Source organism: Stegastes partitus, unplaced genomic scaffold (assembly GCF_000690725.1).
Source record: "Stegastes partitus isolate 25-593 unplaced genomic scaffold, Stegastes_partitus-1.0.2 Scaffold8, whole genome shotgun sequence".
NCBI lineage: Eukaryota > Metazoa > Chordata > Actinopteri > Pomacentridae > Stegastes > Stegastes partitus.
Window position 1 is genome coordinate 307,414 of NW_007577739.1, and position 13,488 is coordinate 320,901.

At 45.7% G+C, this 13,488-nt stretch overlaps 1 protein-coding gene across 1 annotated transcript in view; it reads right to left on the minus strand.

Moving 5' to 3' along the window:
- Positions 1 to 13,488, minus strand: part of esrrb (estrogen-related receptor beta) — a 37,817-nt gene that overhangs the window by 11,510 nt on the left and 12,819 nt on the right. The window contains exons 2-5 of the mRNA XM_008282757.1: positions 13,066 to 13,475; positions 7,339 to 7,455; positions 1,477 to 1,587; positions 842 to 1,003 (exon numbers count right to left, since the gene is read on the minus strand). Of these exons, the coding sequence (XP_008280979.1) occupies positions 842 to 1,003; positions 1,477 to 1,587; positions 7,339 to 7,455; positions 13,066 to 13,475 (800 nt within the window). The remainder of the gene's footprint in view (positions 1 to 841; positions 1,004 to 1,476; positions 1,588 to 7,338; positions 7,456 to 13,065; positions 13,476 to 13,488) is intronic.

Consider the following 13,488-nt stretch of genomic DNA (forward strand, 5'->3'; position numbering starts at 1 on the left):
TTGTGCATGTGTGTGTGTCAGTCAGTGTTATAGCGATGCTGCACAGCTCCTGCGTGCTGACAGCTGTGTGCCTGTCCAAGTTATTCTGATGAGAAGAAATAGGTTATTGAGTTGCCGCTGAGGGACACATTTATTTAGTTTGTTACCCTTCCATGCCTACAGCACTGTAATGTTATAGAGTTATAGGGGTCAAGCGGGAGATCAAGGAGAATCTGCCTTGGTTGCAAAAAAAAAGAGCACCTAAACAACATGTTCTCTGTCAAAATCAGAGGAAAACTCTTGCAGGAAGCAAAATCTCTGCTGACGTGAGGCGGTGTATCCTTAATTCAACCGCCTCTTATAACCTAACACCTCGTCTATCAGAACGTCTATGGGGCGAGGAAGAAACATGATTATGCCCATCAATAATTCAATGTATGTGTGTGCTTGCGCTTGTGTGCGTTCATGTGTGCACATGTGTGTGTCTGTGTGTGATATGATGTCTTGTTTGATTGGGCAGGTCCCCAACTTTGCTCTAAATCTCCCTGGTGATTACAACATACATTTGGCACTGGGTCTGCGTCCCCCTCTCCATTCAATGCAGGGATTTTAGATGCACTCTATTGATTTGTTTCTTGCACAGCTATGTCCACTTTGCACCCCCCCCCTCAATCCTCCACATACCCCGAGGCTGTATGAGCTGCTGTCATTAATTATCTACGTGTGCGTGCATGTTTATTTTCAGTGTGAGTGAGACGGGAGAAGGAAGATGAAAAGAGGAAAATAAAAACGAGTTAAAAAAAAAAAAAGGCTTGAAAAATTGAGGAAGAAAAGGGAGCAAAATAAAAAAAAGTTTCTCTACCTGGGATGTGTTTAGCCCAGCCGATGATGACCACCAGCTCGCGGTCAGCCAGGTCACACAGCGTGGTCAGAGCCTTGATGTCGCTCTCCGGCATGGTGGGGTCAGGCATGGCATAGATCTTCTCTGGCTCGGCCACCAACAGGTGAGACACTATCTTTGTGACTGAGGGAAGAGGAGGGACAAGGGGAATGTCAAAGGAAAGCGGAGGTCAAGGGTCGTATAACACTGCAAAGCTCAGGGAGGCACAAAGATGCACGACACTGATAAGCATGATGACATGATAACCGCAGCAGACCGGTGGCCTCCCTTTTGTTTTCTTTCTTTTTTTCATTAAGCAAAATTATAAATGGAACTTGAATTCGTGCAGCTGAGAAACTTGCATTGCGTGAGAACGTGAGCGTCCTCGAGCGCTGTTTTAATGTCGGTCATCTGCTCAGAGACTAATTCAGCTCTGACCGAAACAATACGCGACCTACATTTTCTGACCGACGAACTCTCAACCGTCCAAACAAGGCAGAGGCAAGGGAACGCGAGTCTGGCCTAGAATCTCTCCTCAGTTTTACCTGCTCGTTGGCCCGGCAGAGGAGGGGCGACGGAGCAGGGAGACAATGGGCTAGTGACGGAGCGGTACTCACGAGGCTTTTTGGTGGGAGGCGGGAGCGTCAAGCCCAGGTAGGGGTTGTTTTCTGCGTCCAACCTCCGCTTGTACTTCTGTCTGCCCCCACGCACGCGGTCCAGACGAACCCCTGGAGTAGAAAAGACAAGGAGGGACGCGGGATGAAGATGAGAGCGTAACTTTTCCGGGATTCAAGGGATATCAAATGCATGAAAATTAATTAACAAAGCTATAAGGATTCATATAAAGTAAAAGAAATACAACAAAAACGCAGGCAGATGATCCAAAATTACACCCGAACATAACATGCATCATGTGTGAGCCACCGCGCTGGCCTCTAAGCTTGTATGCAAGCATTATAAAAGGACTGCATGGAGGCATAAGTGTGTGTCAGTGTGTGTGAGCCTCCTGCATTCCAGTGTGTATGCTGGATGTGTCAGAGGCGCGGCTGCCTTCCCATATGTGGTCCATGCCTGGCTGGTCTACTGTGACACAGCTGAGCCCAGAGCAGGTCTAAACATATGAATATTTAACGCAGGGTCAATGATCTCACAGACTGGCCCTCTAATTATTTAGCTTTTCGGGTGAGGCAGACTGCATACTAATTAGCTGCCAGCCTCTTTGTTTGTGTGTGTGTGTGTGGGAGCTCAGGTGTGTGCTCTTCAACGTCCAGAAACAGAAACTTAACCAGCGTACAAGCAAAGACATAGTCACACATACAATGTAAAAAAAAAAAAAAAGCATCCGCTGTCATACTGCAGATAGATACCCAGGTATTGCTTTCCCATAAAAGACCCTTATTTCACCCCTCTTTCACCGGAGCAGCACCGAGGCCTTATCACCCCGAGCCACACCTAGGAGGCCAGGTTCCACACTGATACTGTAAATGTCAAGGCGGCCTCATCATAACATAAGTTATTTATTATCTCATTATTTGATAAGAATGCTTCCATTTGGATGTCTTTTTTTTTATTCTATTAATTTTCAACATTGTTAACATATTTCATCTACGCCGTTCTATTCATTTGATACCACCGGGCAGGTATTTGGTTATTTAATGTAATTATATGCAAACATTTATATCCCGCATCCCCATATTTGGAATAGCGTGTCGCTGCTGCCCGTACAGGCTAAATATACCTGATATCTTAATCCTGTCAAGAGGGAGAATCCCTTCAATTTACCTTGTATGCATAATGTAACCCCCCCACCCAAACAAATTTAATACTAAAGGTTGGATGAGAAAAGGTTCAATGAAACGCTTGTGGTGGAGGAGGAGTTAATTTGTCAGCCTCCCTACGTCCTCTGAGCGAACAACACCCGCAGCCAGAGCACTTCCTTGATGATTTCATCACTTTATAACAGGGAGGACGGTGTCAAACCTGGGCATTGTGTGGCCACTGCAAATGAGCCTAATACAATTTGCCCATCAGCAAGTGCTCTTGGAGAGGATGAGTTTGGATGTGTCCCATGCACGGTGATTGGAGGTCGCTCGCTTGAACGGCGGGGGGGGGGAAGGAAAATCAGATGATGTAGGATAGAAGCAGTGGCCTTCATTTAACAAAGAGGAATTCAACAGCGGATTTATGCAAAATATCTTCTTGATTTTCGCAGCTTATCTTACGTGGCCGCAGCCCCGCTTCCCCTCGCTCGGCGCGTGGAGGGGAGGGTCCAGTAAAATGTATTATCATGTAACTGCAGAATAGAGATTTCTTCTACTTATATAAATTATTTGATTCCCTAGAAACACAAATCTGATTAGGATTGTCTTTCAATTTCCTGACACTGACAACCTACTAACCTAATTACCCCCAATTCCCAACAGAGCCTCATCTTTCCCAGCAAGAAGCAGGGAATCATCTGACTCCGACTACCTGTGCTTTACGCGCACAGACACACAGTGACTATTTCGTTTTTACGTGCGTCATATCGAGAAACGGATCCAGGTGGTGTCGATCAGGGGTCTCGATTAGCCTTCAAACATGCTCCATTTGCAGCTCGGGTTTAAGTGCTTAAAAACTTTCCACTTCGAGCTGAGATTATTGCGGCCATGGAAAATTCCTCTCATTGTCAAACGTGATGTCACCACTTTCTACAGTTTCTTCCGGCTCTCCCGATGAGCTCGGCGGCTGCCAGGTGGCCACGCTTCTGCTCTCCATGTTCCTCTCTGCCGGTTGAGTCATGTGGCTGTGGCAGCCAGCGATGAAGGTAGATGGGTGCCTCTTTTAATTAGAACAGTCCTGGCCATAATTAACAGATGCTGACAGGAATTAAAGCTTGGCACTAACCTGTCTCATTTTACTGTCCAACAGGGCCAGACACAGGCAGAGAGGAAGAGAGAGTGATTAAGAGCAGCGAGACAGATTCATTCACTCACACTGTCGGCCACTATAGCCAGGACTTTATAGGGGCCTTTGTGAGGTTCGTGTGTCCCTTTGGTGGCACCCGACGCTTTAAGTGGTCTGACTCTGGCCGCTCTGTTGTGCTCCCTCCAGAGTAAACAGTAGGTGTGTTATAAATGTGCAAAGAGAGTCGAGTACCATCTCATCCAAAGTCATCTCGCTGTTTTATGGCCCACTACACAGTGCAGCGAGGCTAGCAGCGGGTGAGCTCGGGTATCATCTCTTCAAAGAAGGGTGCTCGGGGAGGGGGCTTTTGGCCAAGGCGGCTGGCATTTGTGCACGGATTAGCGCAGGCCTCGAGGTGGGGGCTGGGGCCAGCTGACCTAGGGCTCTTCTTTCTCTCCAAAAACAATAATAATCCCCTTCCAAGCACACTCCTACAAAAGGGCCTGTCTTCACTCACTTTGTGTGACCAGTCATGGTAGGGGCCCTTATTTTGAGTCCCTCACCTGTTTTGGGTGTCTCTCCCTGGGGAAAGTGTCAGGATGTCTGGGATGGTTGGCAATGCCAAGGGGGGCTTAGGCGGACCCTATTTTAGCTGGGAAAATCAGAAGGCCACATGGCAAGGCATGGTGAACCTTGCCTTTCAAGGAAGCCGCCCAGCTAAACTGCCGTCAGCACTATTTCAAAGGGCCCGTGTTGCCAGCTTTGCATGCTTGTAAGTGTGTTGCAGCATTTTTAATCACGAGTGGTGATGAGCGAGGGTAGCGGAAAAATTGTCACGCATTGGGCCCCCCCCTCGTCGTCTGCTGACCCCAGAGGCTGCCATACTGACACCCTCGTCACATACTCCATTTACAGGTTAGCTACCATATCCCTGGTGAGCTGACATCCTTGTTCATACTGCTAATTGAAAAGACTAAATGGCACTTAAACCACACTTCAGATTTAAACTTACAGTCTTATTACTTGTCATTACTACATTTTAGAAGCAGACTGTCTTACTGCTATATTTACAATTTTAGGGGCTATACGTGCAACTTTAGCGTCGTGTGTGTGCGTGTTGTGTATGTTGTGTACGTGACTACGACCAGGTTATTGTGGCCGAACCGTCTGTACAACCAGAGGTGTATTATATATCAGTACAGACACACTCTACTCCTTTGTTCAGCAAATATTCACGATTGTCACACAGAATTATTACAAAGTGTGGACAATGGAACAAAAAGCTATTGTCTCTGGCCAGTGCTGAGGATGTGCTGCTGGAAATATATATTACTTTAGAGAAATAATGCACTTTGCCGGGTCGGCCGTGTGCATCCGTACATGTAGAGACGCGTAAGTAACTGAGAGAGAAAGGAAGCCAGTGCACAGAGCAACTGCCACTGAATGATGTCAATGTAATCTCTCAATACTATCTTGTCTTCTCTCTTGCTCTAAGCTCTGATCCGTTTCCATTGATCAGAGGAAAAACCTGTTGCCCCTGACATTTGATTCTTCTATTGATCACTTCCTCCTTTATACAGTCAGGGGAAAGTACAGCGACTCAACACGGGGTTTAGGCAGGTCTCCTGTAATCGGACTGCTGATCTACAAAGACCACTTTCCTTATACCTCCCGCCGCACTTTTGGGATATAAAAGCGCAAACTGTGGCTTCTGTGGTTGACCAGCCAATATCAAGTGAAGTTTGGGAGTGTAAACAGGCTAAACATCCAACCTTGATTTGGTGAATCGACGCCTTATTTTGCTATTCTTTCAGAGACGGATTTAAACTTATGCTTCTTTGGGGGGGGCGGCACTGTACATTGTTGGAGCTGTAAAGTTATAATTAGGTGATTTTCCACTGAGACACAATGTGACCTTTCTGCAGTAATGAAAGTAAGTGGCAACCTCGGTCACATGAGCGGTGGCCATCTCCACATCCTGAGCCTGAGCGTGGCGTTGAGCCGCCGGCTTCATAGAGCTTACAGTGGACGCAGACCATGTGTCTCTCTTTCCATTTAGTCTTGGTGACACTTTTAAGTGCCGGACCACAAGACAGAGCTTAAGCGAAAAATGTTCTTCATATCTCTCGCGGCAAAATTTTGATTGTGGCAAAAAAAAAAATCAGTCGTTTGAGAGAGATCTGTGATAACACCAGACTTTAATCAAACTGTGACAATAGCTGCAGCGTGGCGATGACAGCCGCTATTAAAGAGGAGAGTCGTTCTTATTCTGGGAATGTGCTGAATACACAGAAGAGTGCATTAGAACCTCAGGCTTAGCCGAAGTCTGCATATTTGAGTTTTACACTCTTTTTACTCTGACCTGACACTGGTCATTCATTTATAGCCAAAGCTACATATTTTTGTAGTCTCTTATTCTCCAAGATGATATATTGGCATAAATTTTTCATCAGATAGTAATGCGATTACTCTGTCTTTCTGGCACTGAGGCTTTATCTGGCTGCATGCAGTCCGGGGGATTCTGTTACTGTGCCGGGATCCATACGGACTCTGACTCGGGCTTCAGGTGGCGACTGGATATATATGCATCTATAAATCCCGCTCTCCAATGGGAGAGTAATGGGAGGAATGAAGGTGGAATATATATATTTCACAGAGTTTGACGGAGGATTTAAAAGCGAAAGTTTGTCCAGAATTTCATCTATCAGAGCTGCTATCTGGCAGAGTGTTTATATCGCCGTACGACTGTGAGGGACGAGCACGCTTTGAAGCTCGACCCGACTCATCAGCGCTTGAGGAAAAATAAAAAATGAATAAAAAAACAATCAATAATACTTCAACCTCCAATCTTCATTATTCATTTGTCTGGCCTTTCTGGAGCAACAAACGAGCGACAAAGAGGACCGAGACAGAAAGGCCGGCCAGAATGCATCCAGCAGCAGTGGGGCGGCGGATAGGTGCCTCCCCGAGAGGAGCAGTCAAGGCTCTGGGTCTCAGGAGGCCCAGTCAGTGGCGATAGGGAGGGAGAGAAACCCAGCCAGACAAATCCATCGGAAGCATGTTTAATTGTCACTGAATTCCCTGCTGGCGTGACTTTAAAAAACCATCCACAGGAAGAGAGCTGAGATGTTCGGAAAACATTTAGCGGATCAATATGCCGGGGAGAGCTGAGACCGTGGCGGGCGTGTGCTCAGGGACCCGGGCCTGAGCCTCTCCGAGTGGAATACTGTTACATTTCTATTACTCAGACGGCGGGGATCAACCTATTCAGCATATTTCTGTCCCCAGCTCAACTGCACATTATTTACTGCTGTGTAGGTAGAGGGGGAGGACAGGGGGGCTGGAAACTGTTGTGTTGACCAGCGAGTCTCAGGCCGGTACAAGAAAAACACTCATTACCGAAGCAATCTGGTGGGAACTCGACGAAACAACTATCACGAGTGTGTGTGACGCCGCCGGAGTACGCAGCCTGCATTGATCGAATCACAAGAGGTTGTGTGTGTTTGTTTTTTCTTTTTAGAATCTGACAAACGTCCTGTATGTGTATGTGTGTGGGTGCAAGAATAATAAAAAAATGTTCTTACTCTTCTTACCTTCTTTGAGCATCCCCACTTTGAGGCATTTCATGAAGCGACAAGCCTGACATGATTTGCGTCTCCGTTTTGTGATCTCACATTCATTTGTGGCAGGACAGCTGTATTCTATGTTACCTGAGGAGCAGAACGAGAGGAGCACGTTAACACCCAGCAACACAATAAAAGTGCGAGCATTACTCCAAGCACCACAGTCAATCTAATAATAACCGGGCGCTGCAAATAAACACCAACGTCTGTGCTATCAGATGGTCTGTCATAAATCATCTTTTGCCAATCATGCACTTGTTAGAATCGTTTCCTATATCTGTATTTCTGTGGTGTGCAGGAGGCTCAGAGGTCCTCCAGCGAGAGGAGCAACTTCTAGAATTGGGGAGGAGGAGGTGGGGGTAAAAGGGGTAAAAGGGCAGAGGGTAGGGAGGGGGAGTGGAGGTACAGCTACAGTAGTCCTTCAGGACCGTTCAGTAGATGCCACTGTGGTCCAACACTAAATTGGCCTCATTAATTCTGCACGTGTCCCCTCCAGGCCCTGGGCGCAGGCGACGTCCCCCTGCGCTCAGAGGGGCCTGCCACCGCCTCAATAGCAGGCTAGAGAGCCAGACACGCTGCCCCGGACCACTTTACATAATACTCCTGCAGACCCAAACCTGTTGTTACCACTGTTGCCATTGTTGACTATTTACATAGCGTACAGGCAAGAGGCCTTATGCATTATTCAAGCGCGGCGTCTGATTCCAGGACGGAGCAATGAAAAAGAGTTTCATTGCCGCACAATAAAAGAGCCGGTTGGGCTGCTCTACTCTAGCATTAGCAATAGAAAGGGCAGGATGTGTGCGGCTGTTCCACCGCTTCTGCCTGATTCCCTACATTTTACTGTATTCAGGGGGTTTTCAATAAAGGGTTTGGGTGTAATGGTCGCTTCAAGCCCAGGAATTTGAATTATCCTCAATTTGAGCTTCCAAGCTTTTGACATTGGAATTTCTTTAAACTTTTCTTTTAACCTGCTGTCGTTGTCGTGACGTGAGTGATGTAAAAATGTAATCGTTATAATTCCCAAAACACATTTTTCCTCATCTACTAAAACACATGTAAATAATAACACACACACATATCGTACAAACATGCATTTAGCGTCCCGTTTAACAGATTTAAATATTTTCTTTCGTTCGCTGACTGACACACAAACATATTCCGTTTGCATCCCAGCATCCTGTAGTCGCTCCACAGCTCTGACCCTCACTCCGCACTTGTGCACAGGAAGCTGTGTAATATTCCACCGGCGTTCCTCCACTAGCCCTCCAACAGCCTTTGACAACTTATGCAATTATGTTAACATTATTGGACAGATCAAGTGGAGGGTCCCAAGATGTTATAAATAATTAGAAATTCCTCCTTATATCTGGGTTAGAAATCATTATGCTAATTCTCCTCATCTCTTCGGGATTGGGGTAAATAAAGGTGTGAGGGAAGCGGCTGATGAGCTCTGATTGTCTTTCCTCGCTCTGTTTTCTCTGTTGTCATAGCAGAACCAGACCATAATAATCCTATCCATTTCCCATAAGCTGGGTGGAGGCAATCAGTGCCACCCTGCGCAGGAGTTAATACTTCGGGGGTTCTTTTTTTTTTTGTTTGTGTTTCCATTATACACCAAACAATCAGCAATTTTGGCAAAAAAACTGCAAAATAAGTTGAATTCTGAAAACAAATCTGAAGAAATTTAAACTTTATTCACTTTATAAACTCCGGCAGCATTGCCCCTGCACATGTCTTCTATGCTGTGGATTTGTTTGCATGCCGTCACCCTGCACAGATGACCCATGTGTGAGGACACTTTGCTTACGGGGTTATTTTTTTCTCCTCCTCCTCCTCCTCCTCCTCTCGCTTCCCTTTTCCAGGGGTCCCAGGGACACGTGCACAAACCACACCTGGTGGCTAACTTAGGCCTTTGATATCACACAGTGCAGAAACAAAAACAAACAGCAGCTCCCACGCTGCCGTGCTACCGTGTCCACCTGTCCTGTCAAGCCCTCTGTTCGTCTGATGTTCTGTCAGAGGGGGCTTCTCGTAGCTCAATGCAGAGTGAGGGGCGGATTAACCAATTTTTCATCTCTACATTTGGTTTATATTTATAGCCGAGGGTGTTTTGGTGTCAGCATGCATGCGGTCCCGCTAAGCTTCGTGACACGTCTGATTCCTGCCGGCTGATGTAAAAATCGCTGCACGCTCGGACCTCTTTCGGCCTCTCGTGTTTATCGACGTGAAAGTAAAATTTGGATGAAATGTTAACGCTGCATCGTCCAAATATAAACTCAAGTTTGCAAACAAGAACAGTTAAATATGAGTTATTGTAATAACCGATGCTGTTAAAGATTCACTTCCATCAGGAACAGAGTAAAAAACATAGAAACTCTTGTTTTATATTAAACACAGAATGTACCTGGAATTTTCATGGTTAATTATCTATTGATCAATGTGAAATAAAATACATATGATTAATCAGATTTGTATATTTGGTTTAGACGTAATTACTGTAATGTAAGATGGAGCTAGAACGTTTGAACTTTTTCTAGTTTATTTTTGCAGCTGTCTTATATTATCTCTTTGCTCAAATTTTTACACTTCATTTACCTGAACTGGTTGCTCTAAAACAAGTCAAACAGAAACTAACCGAATGGAACTTATTTCAAAAAGGTTAAAGGTTAAATAAGTTAAAAGCAAACAGAAGTGTCCTGTACAGCAGTTAAACAAAGTGACGCAGTTCTAAATGGGACTTTCTGGTACATTCAGATATCGAGTTTAAAGGATCGCATGTTATAAATGTCATGCAACATCTTAAGAAATGTCCAGAAGTGACGTCCTGGCTGGTGCAGCAACAGTACGGCAAGTTTCACTCTCAGAAATGAAGCGCGCTGGCGGGAACCCCTTTAACCCGAAGGCCACGCTCGGGTTTATCCGTCTTTGGAGAGGTTATGGTATGGTTACCAATAACATTACAGAGTGAAGGGAGAAGAAAAAGATTTCCCTCCTTCTCCTCTTGATAAGTATCTGTCTCAATCTATTTTATGGCTTTTCAGGACCCATGCCAGGGCACAGAGGGGAAAGTCAGGTCTTGTAAGTAAATTACAGTAAAATGGCAGGTATTTCTCATCAAAATCTAAACTGACTTTTACAGGCTTACTGTCAAGGTCTATTACTTCATATAAAAGAGGGCCACTGAGTTCAGTTGGTTTTCAAGCAATTTTACACTTGGGTTCAAAATGGGAAGAAAACACGGTTCAATAAGACATTTATGTTTTTGATTGGTGGGGCACGTGAGGTGCAGGGATGGGGGGGATGATTAGGGGGCAATGAGAACAGGGGTATTTCTGGGATGGATGGAGATCCAGGTTGACATTAATTTGGGTCTGGCCTTGACTAATGCAACTATCTCCACGTATGAGTTCAAGGGGCTTTTCACTGGATGAATAGGTGACAGAAGATGGATTTGCCGTCTGCTTTTTGTTGAAAAGGTAGAAGCCTCGGCTGAAGGAGTGGAGGCCAGAGGGGGAAGTGAAGCAGATTTAAAGATAACAGAGTGCTCGTGTGTAAAATGTGTACAACTCGTTTAAAAATGTATTTATAAGAAGACTATATTTTAATGTGTTCAACGACCTATTTACTATCAAGAATAACACAAGAAAACACACGCAGAGTTACACAAGGTGAGCACAAGGTGATAAAGAAAATGTCATGTACATGGTTAACATTAACTTAGCATGTTTGCCCTAAGTGTTATAGAACAATGTGATAAAGGGCTGGGAAAGACAGCTCCTTTGTTTTCTTCTCATTAGAGAGGGCCGTCTCACACTCCACCCTTGACTGCCTCGTTATTCCTTTAATTAATCAGTTCTCATCAACGGCACCCTCTCGTTCTTTCAAGGGCTCTACATCCCGCTATTTACTGCCTCCATTTTCCTCCAGCAATCCTGCATGTGTTCCTTTTATCATTTCGGAAGGCTTTCACCTCCCCCCAAAAAAGTCCCTCCGTCCTCGTGCCTTCTCTGCCTGGGACCCCTGTCTGATTATTATGCCATTAAGCCTCTCCTCCTCTCCTCTGAAAGAGCAGCAGGGTCCCTCTCCAATCTAAAGAAGTCCTGGGTTTTTTTCCCCTCCTTTCCCTGAAATTACCCGGCGACGCGTGCCTGAGTTTCTAATTGGCATGCCCGTCCCTGGAGACGGCCCCCTCCCTTCTTCCTAATGAAAAGCCTCGGCCTTAATTACACTTTCCAAACGCTGATTGTTATTGACAAAACTCCTGTGGCTCGGACAAACGACGGCAGATTAGCTCCATTACAGGCAGCCCTCCAAGAAGAGAAAGAGAGGGATTTCAAATCGACAATGCAAAGTGAGGGGGGAAAAAGAGGAGCTTTCAGTTTTTTTTTTTTTTTCCATGTACCTTGCTCTTAATTGTTTGGGCCATTGCTCCACTTAAGATGTCTCTTTCTTTGTCGATGCCTCTTTACTGTTCCATTGTGTTGCCGTCAGTGTACTTTCAGTGAGGGGACAAAAGCCCAGTTATGTTACTTGAGAGAAAATGTTCATCTTTTGTCAATAGACAGGATTGCTGATGGCAGCATGAGTAAACATGAGGATTTGGCCTAATGCTTTTGTTTGCCTGCAAAAGGTACATAGACTGTCTAAAGCTGATAGGGCCGTAAGGTCCAAAATCAACACCTAGCATCAAGACAGACAGCCTGCTCTCTATATAATTCCTGCAATCATTTGCTGATGAAAAGTTACTGAAAACGCTGGATGAAAGATGTCATTTAGCTTAAAGATCAAATTCCTATTTTTTTCTTCCACTCTCAATCATCTCATTTTACCATGGCCAAGCCCTTTGGCTCCTTTTACCTATTTTATCTCGTTTTTTTCCACTGCATGTATTCTGCTACTAAGCCGGCAGAGCTTAGTCCTGGGCAGCTGTGCCTGTTGTGCAGATTTTTTTTTTTTTTCCGGGGCTCAACAATATCTTCGTCCTCCTGATTAATCTGGAGCAGAGCGCACAGTTTCACAGTGGGGGGCCTTTCATTGCCTCTCTAATGAGAAGCTGTGATACATCATGCCTTGCAGATAGCCAATCGCACCCTGGTCCCAAGGCAGGCACACACACACACACACACACACACTCACACACAAAACAGGACAAGAATAATAAAGCATGTTCTCTGAGCCCCCCAAGGCATCTGGGCAAACAGCCCCTGTACTCCACCAAATCTGACCTCTGAGCGATGATGTCGTGTCCACCATACTCCACCAACCATGACAGATGATGTCATCATAAGCTCACTGGGTGTCTGTCCCTTGTCAAAACATTCTGCTGGTTTTTGTTTTATTTAGGTTGATATATATATAATTTGTGAAATGCAGAGTTATTTGCTGACCATTAAATGCAAGTTTTTTTTAATTTATTTTATTTTACCCCATAGTAGTTACCCGCAGCACATTTTAATAAACTAACAACATTTTTTTTTTCTTGAGGCTGCTGGTCTCAGGAGGAAGAGAGAACATCTTCCACACTCCAGTGATTTTTTTACATAGCGAATTGCTCGGACTGAGTATGTTTCAGTGTTGTTTTGAGGCCAAAGGTGCCTTGTATGGAGGGTGTTCTTGTGTCTAGTGATGCGACGACATGGGATGAAATAACTTGTATTGAGTGTTTGTTGGGGGAAGGTGAGAGGAGAAAAATACCTTGTATTGTCCTTTTAAAAAAGGCTTTGCAGGCCTCACAAGAGGCCACCCCATAGTGATACCCCGAGGCTATATCTCCACAGACCAGGCACAGCCTCTTGGGGAGGGAGTTCAACATGTATTCGCACTTTATGGACGAGTCCTCCATGATGGTGCTGGAGCAGTCGTCATAGCGCTTGCGGCAGGTGCCGGCCCCGAGCCCGCTGGGGGTGAACATAGGCGGAGAGTCCAGGCCGTTCGAGTGGCTGTTCATGGCGCTGACATAGCCACCGCTGGCGTCTGAGTTGCCACTGGGGCTGTGGTGGCTGACCGTGTCGATGACCGAGGAGGGACTGGATGGCTCCGTCTTGATGTAAGACCCGCAGCTGGAGGGTAGATGCCGGTCATCAGCGGCCATCCTATTCAGCAGCCTGGGGAAGGTAC